This window comes from Thermobia domestica, chromosome 10 (assembly GCF_964235325.1).
Source record: "Thermobia domestica chromosome 10, izTheDome1.hap1.1, whole genome shotgun sequence".
NCBI lineage: Eukaryota > Metazoa > Arthropoda > Insecta > Zygentoma > Lepismatidae > Thermobia > Thermobia domestica.
In genome coordinates this window covers 98,503,353-98,526,078 of record NC_137463.1, presented here as the reverse complement: position 1 = coordinate 98,526,078, position 22,726 = coordinate 98,503,353, and the positions used below count along the sequence as shown (strand labels likewise).

At 37.0% G+C, this 22,726-nt stretch overlaps 1 protein-coding gene across 1 annotated transcript in view; it reads right to left on the bottom strand.

The window, feature by feature from the left end:
* The window catches only part of LOC145661565 (venom carboxylesterase-6-like), a 143,338-nt gene that overhangs the window by 102,740 nt on the left and 17,872 nt on the right, over positions 1 to 22,726 (bottom strand). The window contains exons 3-4 of the mRNA XM_081726883.1: positions 22,153 to 22,307; positions 10,752 to 10,936 (exon numbers count right to left, since the gene is read on the bottom strand). Coding sequence (XP_081583009.1) covers positions 10,752 to 10,936; positions 22,153 to 22,307 — 340 coding nt within the window. The remainder of the gene's footprint in view (positions 1 to 10,751; positions 10,937 to 22,152; positions 22,308 to 22,726) is intronic.

The window sequence follows — 22,726 nt, the reverse complement described above, 5'->3', positions numbered from 1 at the left end:
ATCAAAACATTCTCAATGGAGTATGAGAAATAGTAAACGTCAATCAATGTGTGCTTTTGCTTATTCATTACTTCGTTAATACTTAATTCCTTCTAGAAATAGTGAAACAATACTATGAAGAAACACTAATTAAACTAATAACAATTACGTTGTATTTCTTACCATACCGTTTTTACCACCCATAGAATTTCAATCTAGCACTATACTGCATTAGTCACGCCGTAACGAAAGCTGAAATTCAAAGACCTGCCACTCGTTAACTGTTGAAGCTGTGTTGTAGCTACCTGTATATCACGCGGCCTGCGTTGGTACTCCTCAACATAAATACGTCACAGCCCAAAGCCAGGAAACATCACAAACAGAAGACAGGGGCACAAGCAGTGCCTGACACTTCACGAACTCAAACCCACCAAGACTCAACTCAACATGACCTTCAATTACGTTCTAGAAACCAAACCAGTGCTAAGGCACAAACTCACCAACTTCCTATATGAAAACACAAGAAAAAAATCTAACGTTTTGGTTCCAAAGTGATGACATAACAATAATACTAAAAAGGTTTTAATTTTCAGTAACCCAAACATTAATTAACTAGGAAACATAACAAAGCAAAAATAAATAAATAAAAATAAATTAAATTAAAAAATAAAAACCTGACAAGTAAGCTCTCCCTGACTTCTTTTTTTTTTTTTAATTTCAGTGAGGCTGTAAAATATGTCAATATCTTCGTTATATATATATATATATATATATATATATATATATATATATATATATATATATATATATATCATTGTAAACAAGTTCTTTAAACAAAAGAAAGCTCTGAGAGCGCTTACCTCTGACGCGGTAGGTCCCTGGTTCGATTCCTGCTCCCGACAAATAGGCTTTTGGTGAACACTGTAGTTGTGGTTATTCTTAAGACTTTCCAGTTTCCTTACATTTTCTTGATTCCACCATTATCATGTATCTCATCGTCACCTTCTCTCTTACATTGATGTACAATCATGGGGCGTTAAACTAAAAGAAAAAAAACTCTTGCAAATATCCTAGTAAAAATGAGTTTTCTAAACTACACTAGTGGCCCCGCGTAGCGTATTCGCTAACGCTCTCGCCTTCGGTGCGAACGGTCCCGGGTTCGATCCCGGTGGGGGAACTCGGTCGAAAAAGTATCAAAAGATTTTAAGTCCAGCCATCCTGAATGAGGTTTCCTTGGCTTTTCCTCATTCACAGCAGGCAAATGCCGGAGTGGTACCTAACATATAGGTCCCAGGCCGTTTTCTTCCTTCCCAAATCCAAAAATGAAAATGAAATCTTTGAGTTTTACGTCCCACGATTATGCCGGTTAGGCTAAAGGAGACGGTGATGATGAGTAATGTATGAAATGGTGGAATGAAGAAAGTGGGAGGAAACGGGAGAACCCCGAGAAAACCCACGCACACGGTGTTTGTCCACCACAAAGTTCACTTGGCGGGAGCTGGGATCGAACCCGGGACCCCAAGCACCAGAAGTGAACGCTCTACCACTGAGCCACCGCGGCCCCATTTTTCCCCAATCCATTCTTCCCTTCCTTTCCCCGGATAGTGTGATCACCGAGGGAAGTCATCCCTCATATGCGACGGGCTAACAAGGCCATTGATGCCGAAAGCCCAGAAATCTAAATCCTAAATCTTCACTACACAAGGGAATTTTCGCGCTGAAAACGGTTTATTAGCAATTATGTTAAGCAGCCCTGTAGTAAAACTGCTCCAAGTAATAAATCGTCACATATAAAACGGAATGAATAAACACATAACATTCATTTTGCTACCTTGAAATGTAAAATGTTTCAAGACTTTAATATTCAAAGATTTCTCAAAATTCAGATTCACCCATTCCATTGTCCTCAATCATTAACGAGTTTTACAATAGTAAGAATTGTATTCATAAACTACATTACTTACTTAGTACTATATTAAAGCAAGTTACACTAAAAGAATATATAATTAATGGAATATTTAACTAAAGTAATAGTTAACTAGTGTACTTACCCAAGCATCTGTTTCCTTCCTCTCTTCTTTTCCGTTTGTAAACAACCTCGTTTCGCAAGCAAAAGACGGTAGTTCAATGACGTCAGCCATGGCGAAAGAAAGAGGTGTCTATAGGCGGCCTGGATCTCACACACAGATGGACGTATTTAACATATAGCTGAAGTATTTAACATACGTATACGTATGTAAAATACGGAAGATTGTTAGATGTCAGACATCCTGCAGCGACATGATGTAATATCTAAGCGGGTAAAAGGCAGTACCTATGTAGTATATGGATAAAGTACGCTCCGTACAGATTTCCTTAGTAAACATAACGAATCCTTGTATTTGTACAATATACCGCTGTCCGGATAATGGATTTTTCTCAGTGTGCTTTTGGGAGAGATGACAGTGTATGTATAACATATCAATGTATTGTATGAATATTGTTCTTTATTTCTGTGTATTTTAACATGTATTTTTCTACTCCATAAGTGTGAAATAAGTAAGATAAACATATTGTTTATAGAAACTCTCAAAGATTTCTGCTAGTAGCAGATAGTTCCAAAGTTCTCCGTCATGTACATAGAACAGCACTTGTCAAAGGGGTGAAGGTTAGAATTTGCAACCAGAAGCGGCTGAACTGGTGTTTTGCAGAAAGGACCACCCAGAAGATAGCCTGAAGGGACAAAAACCTTTGTCAGAGACTCTGGAGGAAGCGAGTTTCTTCCTTTCCTAGTTTTTGTGAATAGATATACTTGTTTTCGAGAGAAAACAAGGGGAGTTCGTTCTTATATTCAGTGGTGAGAACACGTAAAATATCGTCTCTTGCATATCAGTGGCGGCTAACCCGGGAACGTGTGGACATTAGTCCCCGTGGATTTTCCCGTGATATATACTATAAACTCGTGTGTGTAGTGAACTTAAAATTCTACATATCACTTTCGAGTGTTCCAATAATGTGGTAACCAAGAGCACATATCTGCAGTGTTTGCGACTAAGACTTACAACTAACTGCAGTTGATCATGGAGCTTAACCATTGAAAATCTTTATTAAAACATTTTTTTAGTGCTAACCGTCACGTATAGATAAGTGTATATCTTATCAAAAACCCACACGTAACTATGGGGAAGGAATTTCAGTTTAAGTATTCCAGAGAAACAAGTATGGTAAGACATCTCTAGTAGAGATAGTTTAAAAAGGCCCGTATCGTCTTTAACACGGAGCCTTCCTTGGACTTGTGTACAAGGATACCTGCATCAGTATGTGAATACCTTCATGGACATTCTAGATGTCTATTTTGAGAAACATCGTTATCCAGTCTTCTAACATTGTGAAGGACACTTTCCTTTCCGCAGTGGAATAATAATGTGGAAGGACTTGTGACGTGGATCTTGAACTGTGTGCGTGTTTTAACCATCTGTTTAACTGCAGGAACTGTGCAACGAGATAACCATGCGATTTAACCATTTAATTTTGTGTTTTCGTCTAAGTAACTTATTAATACCAGATAAGAATTTGTGTGAATATTGATAACTCCTCTGAGACTGTTCAGAGACTATAAACTCTTCAAGAATGAGGAGTTAAGAAATCTGTATATATATATTTTTTTTTACTAAGGTCAACTAGACCTTAATTTATCCAGTTTCGTCCTCCCCTCTTTTGTTGTTTTTTTCAATATATAGAACAAAAAAGGTGTTGCATATATATATATATAAATATATATAAAAATCGTGTAAGTGTTATAGTAGTGCACTACCGAAGCAAATAATGTGTGAGTGTAGTGGAGTGAGTATACCTCGACAGCTCCCATTTTAATGTGCTTTTATATTGGAAATAAACCAACATCTCTATCCAGAATCTGTGTTCAACTCAATTGCTGCAGGGTGAGTACCTACTGCTAATGAGAATGTTTGTTTTCCAGGAGGGTGATACAAGGAACCATTTTCCCTTGTTTTTGTGTATGTCTGACCGGCTCTCTGAATGGGGCCCAGAGAGAATATTAATGCCCAAGGAACCAGAATAACAGTCATGAGTATAGTGAGCTCAAAAACAGGCTGCTACCTGTAAAGTTTAAGCATAATTTTTTTTTTAAAACCTATTTGGTAATTTTGAACTGACTCACTATAGTAGCGTCTGGACCATGGCTGTTATGCAGATAACCCTGAGATCTGCTGTTCCCATTTACTAAAATTTTATGCTCTACCGACTTAAATTGAGGGAGTGGCGGCTCTTGCAGGAGAGTACCATTATCTCCAAGAGGGAAGAAATCATTTCAGATGTTTGTAATTTGCATTTTATGTAAATATCTCTGTTGATTTGAATATCCCCAGCCACTCCACTTCATTTATTTTTATTTTTATTTGTGTTGGTGTTCTTAGGTAACAGTAGTTTCGGCTCTGGCTACCTGCACCTCACAATACCTCCTAAAAAGGTACTAGTAAAAATGTTCTACTAGAATTCATTGGAATCGTCACGTCAATACAATGTAAAAAATACGTACAACACAAGCCAATAGTTAACAGAAAGTAAAGAAATTCCGATTGCTTATCTGCTCATATTATATCACAACGCATTATTATTATTATTATTATTATTATTATTATTATTATTATTATTATTATTATTATTATTATTATTATACACATAACTGAGCACATTCATTTTGATCAGTATATCACATAAATGCGACTACCATACGTCCTTTTTCAATCAATTTTCTAAACTGACAGTCGTGAAACAGTGACGACGCCAGAGGGGGGCAAGGGGGCGAGCGCCCCCCTAATAGCTACTTCTGCCCCCCTGACCGCCACCTAGACTGCCCCCCCCAGACTCCTACAATCTTTAAACATTCTACATGTAGTATTTTAAATCAGTGTGATAACCAATCTTATTGTCAAATCGTAGTCTACTTTCCATGCATTTACTATGTGGCAGATTAGTCCTCAAGCTTTCTTCTTTCAGCGTCTGGGTATTCACACATATTTCTGTTTTCTAATTTAGCGCCTTTTGAGGTAAATTTTAGTTATACTCCTTTCTTATGATTTTTAATTATTGTGTCTAGCGAACAATCCTGGATTTGGTTGACTAGTTTTCTTCTCATTGGATCAACTTCGATTGGAAACAAAAGAAAGGTAAAACTAGTTACGTAACTTGTTTGTATTTATCCAGGTTTGAGGTTTTCAGTTTCATATTTTGTTTTATTTAAAAGTTCTATACTTCTTTTTTCTGAAACATTATTCTCGGCTTTCAGTATTCAGAGGATGTGCTTATAACAGTTTAGTTTGCAACTACCAGGGCTTAATTTTTTGAAGGGGATAAAAAGAGTTGTGTTTTCCCTTCCTGCAAATGATAATAATAAATTTATGGAATCAAAGTGATTCCCAATAAAACGTATGGTGATCTTTAGTAATGAGTGATGATCTTTAGTTAGTAATTGGTTTATACTAGTGCTCCCTTACTTATTTTGTTTGAAAGTACTGACGTGATGTCTACCATATTGACTAGGAACTGCTAAAAAAAAATCGTAGCCCAACCCAGAAGGAGTGCACGTGAAATGGTGAAGTTTTACTTCTTCTACACTTCCCTCGCGAGTCAATATACTACCTTGTGCAATGCTCCAGTTTTTGCAGAAAAGTTAAAAAATCTGAAGATTTCCCCGCACCACTGTTCGAAGCACTACCCCTATCAGATCTAAAATGGCGTCCTTTCAAGTGTTATTTAAGTTTGGGAAATAAGTACATGTAATAGTTAGACGGAGCTAAATCTGCGGAATAAGAATGATGGTCTAGACATTGAAATCCTAGATTATACAATGTCATTTGTGTTCGCAGGGGCTTGATGGACAGGTGTATTCTCCTGAAGGAACTCTTTTCATTTTCCGCGGCGTTGAACTTCGAATTTTTCTTTCAGTTTTGTAAGTAATGTAGAGATTCTTGATTAAATATCTGACCGTTGCGGAGGTAGTCTATGAGTACGACTCCATACTTATCCCAGAAAAATGTTGCAAACAGTTTCTCAACCTACTTCTGTGTCTTGAACTTCTTGGGGCGATGGAGAAATGAGTGCTACTACTCCATTGACTGTTGTTTCGTTTCAGGATCATAGTGGTACAACCATATTTCATCTATGGTACTATTCGTGAGCGAAATTGATCAGCATTACGGTCAAATTGGAAGAAGACTATTCTTAATGCCGTCACTCTTTTATTCTCCTGACAGATTTTTTGGGAACCCATTATGCCTAGAACTTGCGCATACCCAAGCCATTCTGAATTATGCTACCGACGAGTTCCAAAGAAATGTCCAGAATCTCTGACACAAGTTTTGCTAAGAAGGTAAAAACTGAGAAAGCGGGGTGCAGCCAGACCTCAGACTATAATAAATATATCGTGAGTTTACTATACACTTTAAAAACTATATAAAAAATAGCTTAAATTATTTTTGCCACTCAAACACTGGGGTGGCCTAGGCCTCCGGCCCCGGTCTATATCCACCACTGGCTGAAATGCTGCAATTTTCAAGAATAATGTCACAAATTACATCTATGATTTCGGGAAGAGTCATTGCTTTTAATCATCCTGGATGCAAAGCATAATTTGTTGAGAAATCACCACGTTTATAGTTACTAAGCCACTTACTTCTTCACCACTGTATATAACGGGGGAGAGTCCCGTGGTGTTTCACTGATTACCTAATTAATTTACTTCGGTGACTTTCCTTGGTGGAATAAAAATGTTATAACAGGACCTGGATGTTCGTGAAATTGTGTTTGGGCACATATAATCACTTCAGAGGCCTGAGAAACAATAAGAATTTCATTATTAATATGAAAATTTGTATTTGTACATACAGAGATACGTTTTTCTAGAGTACGGTTTAATTTTTCTACCTAGTACCTACACTTCTTCTGGATTAAGCTACGACATTTCAGCAGCTTCTCGTAAATTCTCTCTTCGGGAGTCTTCGAGAGACGTAGCATATAGTACGGTACTAGATCAATGTGTTACTTGTAGCATACGCGAAAGTAATTCAATTTATGTTTAGGCTTCAAAAGTTTCATTGAAAAATATTTCATGTGCAGACGTTACTTATTTGTTAGTTACAAATTTTACTTGAATTAAGTTTAATTTATAATCATATAGGTCTAATATGAAAACAGCAACGAATTTACACAATGTAATGTAAAATAAGTCAAACGTAATAAATGTAATTTTTTGTATGGCAAATAGTCGCCCCCCCGAAAATGTATCTGCCCCTCCTTTGCCCCTCAAGAACTTAAAGCTGGCGTCGTCACTGTCGTGAAACAAAACATTCGTTCCACTTGCGATATTTGTTGTAATAGAGGCTGATGTTTCTGGTCCCAAATCGTAACGGGACCGCACACTGAAGAGAGTTGCAGGGATCAAGGTACAGAGAAGGGTCCTTGTTGAAAGGAGATGGTTGTCAGAACTGTCACTACAAAAGGTGTTCAAAGTTTCGATCGCCACTTCAATTCAAAGATTACAGCAGCGGCGAAGGGACCAGCGGACGCGTTGATACACTCCTGGCGTTTTCCTAATGCTCCAGGCAGCAGCAAAATCCTCCTCTGATTTTACAGGTGTTGCATAGACTAGTTGTTTCATATGGCCCCAGAAAAAGAAATTTAAGGCATTTAGGTCTGGTGAGCGAGGTGACCAAGACATTGGTCCTTCTCCGCTGATCCACTTGTTCGGAAAGAGAGCGTTGAGAAAATTTCGCATCTTCGCAGTGAAATCTGCTTTAGCACCGTCGTGCATAAACCACATATTTCTACGAACAGCCAGTGACACAATCTCTAATAGTACAGGCAGGACCTCTTCCAAAAAATATGCTATACTCCCACCCGGTCAAGTTTTATGGTAGTAGGTACGGTCCGATGAGATAATTGTCAACGATTCCTGTCCACACATTCACAGAATAAAGTTCCAGATGGGCAAGAGTTGACATTCCGTGTGGGTTTGCCTCAGATCACAAATGTTGATTGTGAGTATTGAACACTCCATCAAGGGAAAACGTAGTTTTATCTGTGAAGAGAAGACGAGACATGAAGCGGGGTGTATTAGCATACCGTTTGCGTAGCCACTAGACAAACTGATTAACGTGAAGTTCGAACCACATGAGCTCCCACGAGGAATCGAACCCGGGTCTTCCATGCAAAAGTCGCATACGCTAACCGCTTAGCCACGAATGAGCTGAAAAAGATACTGGAGAGAATGACAGACGAGTATGTGCATTACGAAACACAAATAAACTAAACGACAGTAGCATTAGTAACAGATCGTCATTAGCAGCGATGTAATGTCATTAATATGAGCAGATCAGTAATCGGAGTTTCTTTATTTTCTGTTAACTATCGGCTTGTGTTGTACGTATTTTTACGACGTGACGTTTCCAGTGAATTCTTGTACAACGTTTTTACTAACATTTTTTGAGAAGGTATGCAACCACACACAGTGATTTTTACCTAATCCACCATCGTTTAATCTGAGTGTATAAGTACTGATCTGCCACGTAGTATAATTTTTAGGCTATGAGACGTCTTTTACATGCTCTTGTCCACTCAATTTACGTCATAAAATGTCCGGGAATCCCTAACGTCCTTTGAGGAATCCCTTGCGCCGCCATTGTACAAATCTGAAAACTGCAACGATACCATGCCGCATCACGTCTACGCTCAATAGTTTGTGAAATATTTAACTCTAAAGTTTGTTTTCCCACGCTTTTGGCAGCCCATAACACGTAAACGACGCGGTTTTCGCCCTATGTTTATTGGAACTTTTTTGTTTATTTTACTCTCAGGAATCACTCCTCTGCTTTTGTACAACGAATTTAGCGCCATACTGAACATATATATATATATATATATATATATATATATATATATATATATATATATATATATATATATATATATATATATATATATTTTCCCGTTTGTATGGGCGCCCGTTTAGTAGACTTGTCCGCCACCCTCATTAGTATCCCAGCACGGGCTCTGGATACCTGTTATAGAACCTAAATATAGCCATCAAAGACGATACTAAGTATGGTAACAAAAGTTACCAAAAATCCTAAAAGGGTTAACGGTTCCTGAGATATGTCTCCTTAAATCTCTCGTATTCGGAACATTTTGGCCAATATCTCGGGAACGATAAGAGTAACGCGAAAAATTTCATCACTTCTTTCAGATAGTTTTTGATGCTCTATCGAATGGAGGGACACACATACAGACATAGAGAATTCAGTAACGAACTTCTTAACTTCGTTGAAAATTAACTGTTTATAGAAAATAGAAATATCATTTGAAATGAACTGAATAGAATCAAGATTCCAAAGTTGCAGTGCGTTTCTTAGCTAAAGCATTGAGAAACATCAGCAGAAAGAATAACTCTGCATAGTGTTATTTTCGGGAGCAGAATATTTTCCATTTTATGGATAAGTTATTCCCAACTGCACAACGTGTGACTTAGAAGTTCGTTTTTACAATCAGAAAAAATCAGAGAGAAACACGTTGAACACTGGAGATGAGGTTGGAGAATGCAATAAGTAAGCATTGGCAGTGTAGGCATAGTCATAGTTGATCCACGAGAAGTATGCTTGCAAAATCATCAACTACACTATCAATATTCTTGTTTGACTGTTACTAGGGTGACCAACCGTCCCGTAAAGACGGGATTGTCCCGTTTTTTCACTACCTTTCCCGGTGTCCCGAAAAATTCTCCCGGGACGCGAAAAGGTCCCGTATTTACGTACATTGGGTAGAAAAAAACCTTTCGAATCGCTAAAATTTCCTAATTTATATTATTATTTCCTAAGCTATGTGATTATATTGGAATATGTCTAATTACTGAGTAACGTCATTACAACATTTGGGGTATTGGGTGTGGTGATTCCATTGATTTTCCTCTTAGGCCTCCCCACTCCGCAGACGACAGTGCAAGGGGCTGAAAGTCTTATCAAGAACAAATGTAACCTGTTTTTACTCTCTGTTTCGTACGGTGGAAGATTGAGGCGCTGTCATCAGAACAGTACACCCCGTGATTTGACTAACTATAAGTATATAGTTTGACTAACTATATAGTAAGATGTAACACCTTACGAAAGGGGAACAAAGGTACAGAACTGTTAAGTGAAGTAAATAATGTTTAAAAGTAAGTAAATGCAAATAAAATGAGTTGGAATCCGATGCTATGAGTAATTATAAATCCTGTCGGCGACAGATTTGAGCGCTCATATATTTTTAGTAATGTTTTCAAATATTTCATTTTTTGTTAGCTGCTGATATTTACTTATTATCTAATTAATTCCACAACCTTTTCAATAGTTTTTAAAACGAAAAAGTGTACATTTGCCCATTTTAGTGAGAGATGCAAAAAAAAAAAAAAAAAAAAAAAAAAAAAAAAAAAAAAAAAAAAAAAAGCGGAGAGGCTAAAAATATATATTTAGGGGAGCAACCTATCCAGAAATAAAAGGTGTCCCGTTTTTTCTAGTTGACGATTTGGTCACAATAACTGTTACCATTGTTCTTTCTCAACATCTAGTTACCTGCCTGCTCATTCTCCTCTTCGTGTTTTTTACTAAGAGAGAAATCGTAAAACTATAACGTCACAGACCATTCAGTTAGAAATAACTGTAATAGATAAAATCGTACTTAATTTTACTGCACTCCGAAAATTATCAATAAAAGTATCAAACAACATGTTTTGTCCCATAACTGACCTTTTGACATTGGAGACAGCATGTGATAATGAACACTAACTGCTCCAGCAGATACTCCTGCAAGAGTTATATGAGCAGGGTTTCCTCCAAAGTAAGCTACATTTTCTTTTACCCAGTGAAGGGCTTGTACTTGGTCCTTCAATCCCATGTTTCCAGGTACTACCTCGTCCTCTGTGCTTATAAAAACCTGTGAATTAATAATAAAGAAAGATTAGTCATGGCTTTCAAGTTGTTCCTTTTACAGTTATTTTTTTTTTTTAAATTTTAACCGGCTTTACACACATAATCATCTTATTTAAAATGTTACAAATAACAGAGACAGTATAATGTACTTCAAAAGTGTTCCGAAAACTTTGCAGTACAACTTCTGTGCTGTTATACAACCATAATCACAATAAAGAATGTACAGTCACCTGTAAGAATATAATTTGCCGTAATCAGCCAGCATCCGTTGAGCTCTTTCAATAGACTAGCTACAATTGTCGAGATTGGGAAGATGTGGAGTCGCTGACTGATTTTTAAACTGAAATCATAGCGATAATGATAATTTAGCCAAATATGAAATACCAAAAAATAAATTTTGAAATTCTTGTTCCATATGCATGTTTTTAGGATTACCTAATTCATATCGGACTTCCGAAGAGGAACATCAATGCAATTTAATGACCGTGTCTATAGCGACAACTCCCAGTCACGTCCCCTCTTCAGTTTTCTAGAAAGAAGAAAAGAAAGAGTGAGAAAGAAGAGAAGAAGGTAGGAGAAAGGAGGAAAAGAGGAAGAGGAAAAGGAGAAAGAAAGGAGGAAATAGAGATAAAGGATTACTGGATAATTATGGAAATATGGTAACGGAACTTGAATAGTTATTAAAAAGATGATTCATATTCGAAGGTTATTACCTGAGGATCAATTCTGAAGTGATCCCGAAGAGACACATGTTCCCTTATACTACCCCGACCTGGATCCAGGCAACTGCATAAGTGGGAGTTGCCCTAACCCAGCCCAGGTGACGAGAAGTTTTAATTTAATCGTTTGTCTGTTATTTCCAAACGTTAAATAACCTTTATCTAGTATCTGAATATTCATAATCGAGATCGAACACACATTTGAATCAGCCAAGAAAAAATTTAAAGTAACGTATATATTTTCCACAAATAGAAGTTTTGAGATTTCTGAAAAGACTGTCGTTATTCAGGCTCATCCTGTTATTTTGACTTTTCTCCCAGAGCCAATTTAGATTACTTTAGGATTAGTTGTCTTTCATGCCTTCCACCATACACTAATACATATAACATGCTATTACACACTTATTATAAACACTATCATAGTAAATCAATATTAAATGCTACTACTTAAAATCAATATTAAATGCTACTACTAAATTTGTCATTCATTCACGCACACGCACATACATATAGGACAGCGTATTGATATCTGTAAAATAGTTTTAAAGAAACCATCTAGCTACAAATGGCGAACATTTATTACATCTATGGAGAAATTAAACACAAAATTTTATAAACTTGCAATAAACATACATACACCCTCCATTCCAAAAGAAACCGAACTTTTGAAAACACTAGTGCCACTGGTGCCATCTGTTGTAATATTTTACCGGTAGATGGCGTAGTCCCTCATTGACAACTGGTATAAATGTCATGACATTTGGATGCACGGCAACAAAGTTATTGCGTTTCAACTGTCAGTGTGTTGTGTACATCGGTCGGAAAATGAGTTTCAAACAACGAGCTGCAATTGAGTTTTGTGTTAAACTGGGTAAAACTTTTAGTGAAACGCACCAAATGCTACAAAATGCATATGGTGATGAGTATCTATCCCGTACGCAAGTTTTCGAGTGGTTCAGGCGATTCAAATCGGGTAGAGAGACGCTGGATGATGACGAAAGATCAGGCCGTCCCAGAACCGGATTATCGGAAGAAAACATCGAAAAAGTGCGTGAATTCATCAAACATAACAAAAAATCGTCGGTGAAAGTTATTGAAATGGAATTAGGCATTCCTCAAACAACCGCATACCGCATTTTGACCGAAGTTTTGGGCCTTAAGAAGGTTAATTCGCGGTTTGTACCACACAAACTTACCAAAGACCAAAAAGTTGATCGAATTGCGCATTGCAAAAACATCGTTAAAAGTGCTCGGCAGGATCGAAACTTCTTGAAATCGATTGTAACTGGTGACGAGACGTGGTGTTTTGAATATGAGCCCGAAACAAAGCGGCAAAGTGCTGAATGGAGAGCGCCGGATGAAGGAACACCCAAAAAAAAGTCGCTTGGTGAAGTCAAAAGTTAAGGTGATGCTGATTTGTTTTTAAGATTCAAAAGGAATTATCCACAAAGAATTTGTTCAGCCCGGCCAGACAGTCACTGGAGAGTTTTACTTGGGCGTCATGAAGCGTTTGCTGGCAAGAATTCGTCGTATTCGGCCCGAATATCGCGAAATCGGCAGTTGGACTCTTTTGGGCGATAATGCACCATCACATCGTTCGCGACTTGTAACTGAATTTTTGGTCAAAAATCACATTATTCGGTTGCATCATCCGCCCTATTCACCAGATCTCGCTCCGTGCGATTTCTATCTGTTCCCGAAACTGCATTTGGCGATGAAAGGAAAGTGGCACGCATCGATTGATGCCATTGAGAAGGCGACGACCGCCGTCCTAAAGACCATTCCAATAAAGGGCATGGAGAAGTCGTTTGACAAAATGTTGGAGCGTGCAAATATGTGTATCGATGCAGAAGGGGGATACATTGATTAATAAAAATGATTTATTCCAAAATGTACATTGCTTTTTTGTTTTTTTTAAAACGTTCGGTTTCTTTTGGAATGGAGGGTGTATAAATGTATCAATCCACATTCGAAATTGATTGACAGAAATGTAATGATATATATATATATATATATATATATATATATAACTTTGGGAAATATGATGTAAGTCCGTGAGTAGTTATAGTCTACAATATTATGAGAACAGAAAGAAAAAAAACTTGAGATGAGGGTTAGAATGAGTCTATATCTCATATATGAAAATTTTTAGTAATTACACGAGTCCTTTCTCGTACTTTAGACGAGCTATAATATCACACATATTATCAAAGCACACTTTGTGGTGTCCATGCATTTAACTTCATTTTATTTTCATACACACATGAGATTATGTTTACTAATTGTAACCGACAAATATTCTGTCCGTAGAAGTATTTATTGATACAGTTCTCCCATTTCTGGGATTAAGAAAACGAAGTTACGTCACTAGTATTACAGTGACTATGTTACTTATTAGGTCATGAAATTTATTATTCCATTCACTAACTATCTTTAAATCACTATCACCTGATATTACCAGGTGCACACATTTGTCGTTAGATTCACACAATGTATAAAGGAATGAGAGTTTTCCAAATGCAGAAAGATTTTCGTTTGTATTGAGAGCACGATTACTGAGGTGGAAACACTGGTCAAATTTGAGGATTTGTATAGGAGGAATGAATCGAAATGTAGTTTTACAGAGGATTTCAGTTTACAAACTTGAGGGTAGATTTAATAATACATTAGGGTTACGATTACCTGTCGTAATCCCATGCTACATGCAGTTAGTGTAATACAGATAATGTTAACTGTTACATATGTTACTTAATAATATCACAAAGATTGAAGAGAATTTCTATCATGCGGCGGTATCTTCTAACATTCACATTTTATATTCGTTGGATATTTCGGAACTATAGGAACCAAGGACCGTTCGGGGTAGGTACCAAGACCATTTACATATATTTGTTTACTCAATTCACCATTATACATTTTACTTTAATATCATATTTATTTTCCACACGTATTTATAACTTGATATACATATACTCAATAATCATTTAAGCTTTGAAATTAATAACCCCAACAAATTAAAATTTTTGGTTGCAACACACACATAAGAAAATATCACAAATTTAACTAAATGACCGCACATAATGATAAAATTAATATTCTCAAGCATTTTACTTAAACTGGGAGATATTTAATTCGCATGGCAGGCACGTAAACACAAAATATATATAAATATATTACTGTAAAAATGTTAATACTACTTTTGGACCCAAACAACTACAACTACATTCACATTTATACTAACCAATGGAAACAAAAGTAGAAATAACTTATGGTCCAACGGAGAATTCTGAACGAGTAATAATAAATAAACGAAAGTAAAATTTAATCGTGTACTGAACCATCGCTTGCTATTGCACTGGGTCAGAATGTGATAGTAAACGTTCCCTTGATATTCAACATCAACAAATATCTCCACGAATCGTGTCTCGCGACATCTCAGTTGGTAATTCAGGTTCAAAAGATATATGTTAAGTGAGTCCTATCTATCAAGTTCACAACGGAAGGGGGAAGGCTGAAAAGTTAAAAAATCTCGAAGAGAGTAGAGATATAGATAGAAAAGAGAAAGAAAAAGCGGCTAGTACAAAAAGCTAGTACACTAAAACTACAGAGATAAGTGATAGAATTTAGACATATGACAATCCATAGCCAAATATACTTTAATATGCCGAAAAAGTTGGCCTACTAAAATGCGTAGCATAAAGGGGTCTCTGAGTGTCTAAGTACGAGTCCGTGCCTTCTAGGCAACAATCTCATATAAGGAATAAGCCCTGTGAAATTAACCGTTTCCGGTACCAATTCACTGAGATTACGGCCGGTCCAGCCGAAAGGTTGGTGTAGTCTCTTAATTTAGAATTTATAAAAAAAACATTATCCGACACCTAATAAACTGAGAAGATTTACGAGTAAAGTATGGAAACTAGACTAAAGTCATTAAATAGAAAAATCCTAACAGGGATTTGCAAAATAAAAAATAAATTTTGTACTAGTAAGTTGTTCGCCAAATCTTACCACTAGCTCCCAAATCCGCAAGGGTGCCAACCTTCAGTCGTAAACTAATTTCGAAACACTATTTCTACTAGAACCAGAAGAAATGAAAATTGATGGACATTGGGTTTTTTGGACGCTCTGGTAGAGACCTGCACGGGCTGGGCTCAGCCGGAGGTCCGAAGCCCGGCCCGGCCCCCGGGCCGGGCTTGGGCGGGCCGACACTGAGTTCTCTTAAAGTCGGGCCGGGCTACGGCCGATTAATTGCAATTCTTTAGTAATTATTGACTTTCGTTAAACAATAATTAGAATAAAGGCAAACGTTGAAGAAGTGTGCCCGTGAAAAATGTTACAAAATGAGACTTTTAAAATCTTTCGGGCCCGGGCCGGGCCTGGGCCAAGAATTTTTAAAAACTTATCGGGCCGGGCCGGGCCGGGCTCGGGCTCGGGCCGAAAATCTCCAAAACTTTTCGGGCCCGGGCTGGACCGGGCCTAGGTACATTCGGGCTGGATTGGGCTCGGGCCGAAAAATTTGGCCCGTCCAGGTCTCTACGCTCTGGTATGGTATAGCGAGATTCTACTGTAATTTTTAATATTATTCAATCCTATCCAATCTGTCAACTCTGTGAACAGCAATGAACTGAGCTTAATCAGGTGACGTGGAAAATGTCAAAGTTGCAGAGTAGTATCGCAAACGTACGCTGAACGCATATATTTGAACATCTATTCTGTTCTGTGATTAACTGGAAAATATCCGGAATCATTTGCTATATGACCACTATTTGACCACTATATGTCCACTATTAATATAATTCTGGACTTACGTGAATCGGGACACTTCCGTTACTATGATGGATAATTACAGTTGTTCGATTCGTAGAGGGCTACTATAGTGAGGTGATTTTTGACTTTTGCTTTTCATATTAAGGGAGTCGGGAGGAAACAGATCCATTTCTATCGGTTTTCTGCTGTAACTTATAGTTCATTCTATAAGTACAAAATTGTCAAAGAACAAAGGGTTAAAACTATCATAAATGACCACAGTAAGCAATATTCCATATTTGGTGATCCGTTTAAACAGTAGGCTATTAAGGGGTTAAAACTCGATTTTCTCAATAAATCCATTTTATGATATTTCTTGTTTTATCCCGATATCCTCTATATTTGTCATACTTGTGTTAATTTAGTAGTTTTACAGTGAGTTCTAATACGATAATTATGCTTGGATTCCTCCAGGATTTTTAATTTGGAAGTGTAAAGTTAAAATAGGTAGGGTGTAAGTAGTTTGCACTTTTGATTTTTGACTAAAAAAATTAAATTTGGGAATGTGGGAGTCAGCCTACCCACATGGAAGGGGAAGCTGTCGGAAACTTAATAAAAATTCATTGATATCGTAAAATGACATAGTTAAATAGGCCGAAACGGGAGCAGATAAAATTTTAGTACTCCCCCCCCCCCAAGATCTAGTAGCTACTTTTTCTGCATAGGTTAGTACGAAATATGTTTGATGTGTGGTCCCACTGACAGTGACTGATTCAAATGGCTTTCTACAATGAACTGATAGATTACGGTGTATATGCCATGAACGGTTTATATACCAATGCCGTGATATTTGAGTGTCAAACTGGAAACATTTGGAAACACTCGTACGCTAACTATATAGGCACGAGTGAGTTCGTGATGAGGGTAGAAAGGGAGTCTACTCCTGATATTCTAAATCTATAATAATAATCAAGTTTTTCGTTTTACCGTTACATCGTTTTGGCTTTATTGCGATTAACATTAAAACCCGGAAGTGGTAGGATAATACCACTTCCCGTTGGAATAGAGAGTTGAGAGTGGAGATAAATCATACTTTTGTTACCTTAAATTCATATGAAACAATCGTTATTCTTATTTTTTAAAACCACTTTTGCTCTATGAAAATTAATATTGAAACAGAAAATTGTTAGGAATTTCAAACACTTACGCTTTTAGCAGAGTGATACAGACAGAGAAGGGATATACGTGGCTAGTTCTAGGAGCATCCGACTCACATATAGATGCTAGTTATTGTTTAAAAAACATTATTAAGGTAGAAAGTACCAACCTTAAAAAGTATAAATTTGAAGTTTGCAGACACTACGTTGTTTAGTATTTGTTTGGCAGCCATCAATAGTGATCGCTTTCAGTGAATTTATAACATTAAAAAATGGGTCATATTTATGTGATACAATACTTTCATTTGAAAGGTCTCAGTCCAAGCAATTTCAAAGCCGAGTTATATTTTACTTTGTAGGCGTCTGCTCCTTCGTTTACAACAGTAAAATATTGGGTGGCAGAGTTAAAACGAGGCGCACGAGCTACAAAGACAAATATCGCAGTGGTCGATCAAATGAGATGACCACGCCAAATGTGGTAAAGTAAATCCACAAAATGGTATTGGATAACGTCGACTGAAAGTGCGCGAGCTAGCAGACATAGTATGCATTTCAAAAATTGAAGTATATTGTATATTGACTGAAAATTCGGACATGAGAAAGCTGTGCGCGACTTAAGTTAATCTTTTCCTCACAATGGAACAAAAACAGCGTCGTGAGGATGTCTCAAAAGTGTTTGGCGATGTTTCACAGCAATATAGCCGAGCTTTGGCGTCGATTCCTAACCGTGGACCATCACTTCACACTTGAGACGAAGGAACAGTCAAAACAATGGAAAGACTTGGCTCCAAAGAAGACGAAAACCGTTCCACCTACTGACAAGATCATGGAGTCAGCTTTTTCAGGATGTAAGTGGAGTAATTTTCATTGATCATCTTCAAAAAGGAAAAATAATCAACGGTGAGTATCATGCAAAATTCTTCTAGAGTTAGAGTGATAAAATCAAGAAAAAGGGGGCCGCATTTAGCGAAAGAAAAAGTGCTGTTACATCACGACAAAGCACTGGTACACATCCGTTACCGTAATGGCCAAAACCAATCAGTTAAAGTTCCATTTGCTTTCTCACACCCTATTTGCTAGATGTAGCCCCATCGGATTATTTTCGCTTTACAAACTTGAAAAAATAGTTCGGATGTAAAAGATTTGCCAGCAAGGAAGGAGGTGGAAAAAAATGAAATCTTTAAGATTTACGTTACACTATTATGCCGGTTAGGCTTAAAGAGACGGTGATGATAAGAGATGAATGAAATGGTGGAATGAAGAAAGTGGGAAACCCCGAGAAAACCCACGAGCACGGTGTTTGTTCACCACAAAGTCAACACGGCGCGAGCTGGGGTCGAATCAGGGACCCCAAGCACCCGAGGTGAACGCTCTACCACTGAGCCACCGCACTCCCAGGAAGAAGGTGGAGTCTGTGGTTAGTGGCTATTTTAAGGAGTCGACGGTTCTACTATACACAGGATACTATAAATAGGATATCGGAGATATTGAACATCGCTAGGAAAAGTATATCGAGCTAAAAGATGACTATGTTGAGAAATAAAGACAGTTTTCCCTTTTTCTGTGTTTTCTTTGTTAGGTCGGGTACTTTTAGGACTACTCTCGTATTTTTTAGGTGCTGAGTAAATGTCTAATGTACTGATATCAACTTGAAACCGACAACATCAGATTTCTACCACTCCCGGTTGTATAAAGGAATTACATTGAAGATGAAAGCTGTAATGGAATTATGAAAACGAAATAACAAAAAAGAGCAAGTATTTCTACAGAAAATGTATTAATAAGATTTTATATCAATGTGAAAAGAAAAATTTAAAAACAAAAGAAAGATAAAGTTAAGTGAAAGTTCACGTTCAATGCTATTTTGTATTATCTCAGACGGTAATGGGCAAAGAAAATTACTTTTAAAATATTTTGTAAGTTTGGTGACAGCTGGCTGATAAGTTATCTAAATGACCAGAAAATGAATTTTGAGATATTTCTGTAAATTACTTAAGTACTATATTTCAAGATAATTTGTATTCAGGTCAAACACCAGTGATTGTTACTCGACATAATAATCGTTGGTGTCATTAAAAAGCAAGGAATGAGGTAAATTTAGCTAATTAAAGGGTCATAAAAAAAGAACCTCAAGGTATAAATTGATGTAAATTGTTTAATATAAAAGGTCCCGAATAGACCAAGAAAATATTCCTGGCGGTAGCGTACGCAGGAATTTATTTCGGGAGGGGTCCAATCTCAATATGAGGGTATTTTATATGAAAGTTCCTAAAATTGCCCCTAAAATTAGGCAAAATTTACACAAAGGTAGAAATTTCGGGGAGGGTCTGGACCCCAGGACCCACCCCCTGCGTACGTCCCTGATTCCGGGGTCAGTCCACAAACAGCAGTTAACGTCCCATAGAAAACGTTCAGTCCCATTAAAAGTAACATGGGTTATATATATATACATACATACATATAACAGAATCTTCATATTACATATACGTTCGTATTTTTGTTAATGAATATCAAAGAGCTGTTACTACGTAATAAAATCTAATGCTTATTTTTTTTGTCTTTCGCGTTATAGCACAAAAAGTGAAATTTTACTTTCATTTGGTTTCTTCTATAACATGATCTAGCTCACAGATTTTTTTTCTAACTCTGAAGTTGTGTAAATAAAGCTTTGTAACTTGTAAGAAAGAAACTACTATTTGTTTCATTTTAACTACCCACAATCTTTATAAGTTACGGTTCAGGTGGGAATATGTTCCTCTCCTACAGTCGATATTCGAGGTTTGAGTAATTAATTATACATACCTAGGTATAAACATAATTATTGAAAGATACGCGGAATAATAAAGCAATCCTCTCTCACTATTTCTTAGAGCTCTAAGAGATACTTGCCCATAGACGGACGGACGGACATAGCCGTTCCATAGACCTCCTTTACTTATGCATAGCGTTACATAGCCACGCATAGGATGGGGTAAAGGGGATAATTGCCTTCCTGAAGTCTCGAAGGAAATTCAGTTCTTCGAAATATGTCAAAAGAATAGATTTTCTTACACACTATAGTTTAGCATTAAAGTACAGGGTGAATCAAAAAGTATTTCACAACTTTGAAAACTCATATCGATTTATTTATTTAGTTTATTTAGCTTACAGACATGGTTTTGGTGTTTAATTGCGAGTAGATACTAGCTCTGAGCTTTAGTTGAGAAGCCGGTAAGGATGGAACAAACACGGTATCCTTAATAAACCCCAGAAAGAAATCAAGAAGTGTCAGGTCCGGTGAACGTGGAGAACTGGAATTGGCCACCTCGGACGATCCATTTAGGAAATCTCTGACGTCGGACAGGTAGTGCGACGTCGCGCCATCTTGCATAAACTGTGCGTTGTATTCTTGGTCATGAGTGTCAATTTATGGGATTAAAAAGTTTTCCAGCATATAATAAGTAACTTACACCGGTGATAGTGTTCTCTTGGTAAGAGAAAGGGTGGTAAAGTTTATTCTTGCTGATTGTACAAAAGACGTTCAGTTTTATGCTGTCACGTGCATATTCCAAGGATTTTAGTGGATTTTCACTGCCCCAAATCCTACAATTATGTTTATTAACTGTACCACTCAAGTGAAAAGTCGTCTCATCACTAAAACTAATCTTCAATGAAATCTTCATCTTCATCCAAACGATGAAGCATTTCCAAACAAAATTCCTTACGAACAATTCTATCAATGCCTTAATTCTTACACCGTTTGTAATTTGAATGGTTTGAGTTACAACTGTTTTCTCAATACACGCCAAACTGTGTTGGGCACCCAGCTGTCGAAAAGCACGCTGAGTTCATTTTGTAGGAGTGTTCACAAAGCTTTGTCCCACTTGCTCTACAGCGTCTTCAGACGTACAGTAATGACCTGAAGATTTGTGTCTTACTGAACAATCAGTTTCAATCAAAACACTTATTCCACTGGTAAATAGTAGGTCTAGTGGGAGGAACTTTACCACACTTTGAACGAAAATTACGTTGCACAGTTGTCACAGATTTGGATTCTTCAAATCAAAACACACTGCTAGCACACCCATGACCAGTAAAGGCAGCCATCTTTGCTGCAACTGCCGCTACCGCTTGCCCTGGCTTGTTTATAAACTAGTGTACTACGTGAGTCAAAACTTTATGTATTTTGCTACAAAATGGCAACTAAACCATGTCTGCAAGATAAATGAATAAATCAATATGAGTTTTCAAAGTTGTAACTCCTTTGTGATGCACGCTGTGTATACTGCATGCATTTACTGTAGTTAATAAAGTTATGCAATGTGCGCAAATAATTGTAGTTTGAAGTTTAGTACGGATTATATGTACGCATATATCAAAGTATTTGCTACTGTGCTTCTGTGACAAGGTTCTGACCCAAATTACAGATTAACAACCTGCCAAGTAGGTTCGATTACAGAAGGCCAAAATAATTTTGAAAAATAATGATAATGTTATCAATAGCTGTCCGCCAGTAATAAAACCAATCACAGATTTCCTAACTAAATCTAAAGTCACTTCAGCTATAAAAGAAACTGTATTAATACATCAGTATAGAATTTTGTCTTCTTTTACTTACCTAGCGGTCCTAACCGATAATTGAAAGTCACCACAACTACATGTTCGTCAATAAGTATCCTAGGACCAAAATCTTTGGAGCTTTGTAAGGTGAAGGCACTACCATGAATGAATACAAACACCTCTAAATTTGGATTGTTACCATTTTCAGGGAGCTGAAATGAAAGATAAAACTTGTATTATTATTATTATTATTATTATTATTATTATTATTATTATTATTAACATGCACGGCAGTGCATAGCAGTCAAGTTCCGCGAAGAAAAAGAAAACTGGCCTGCATGCCGTAAGCATATAAACGAACAAAAAATTGTCCTTAGCCAAGCAAGAAATCGTATCATCCACTCACTCATCAAATTCATTAGGTACTTTCCAATGAGATATAGACGTGAAACTTTGCACAAAGGTACCCTATATTAACTTGGGTATGGAAAAGATCCGAAATGTTAGGAATGTGCTATAGGAATTTTTTATGGGCAAAAAATTGTCCTTAGCCAGGAAAAAAATCGTTTCACTCACTCACTCACTCATCACATTCATTAGGTACTTCCCAATGAGACAGAGACGTGAAACT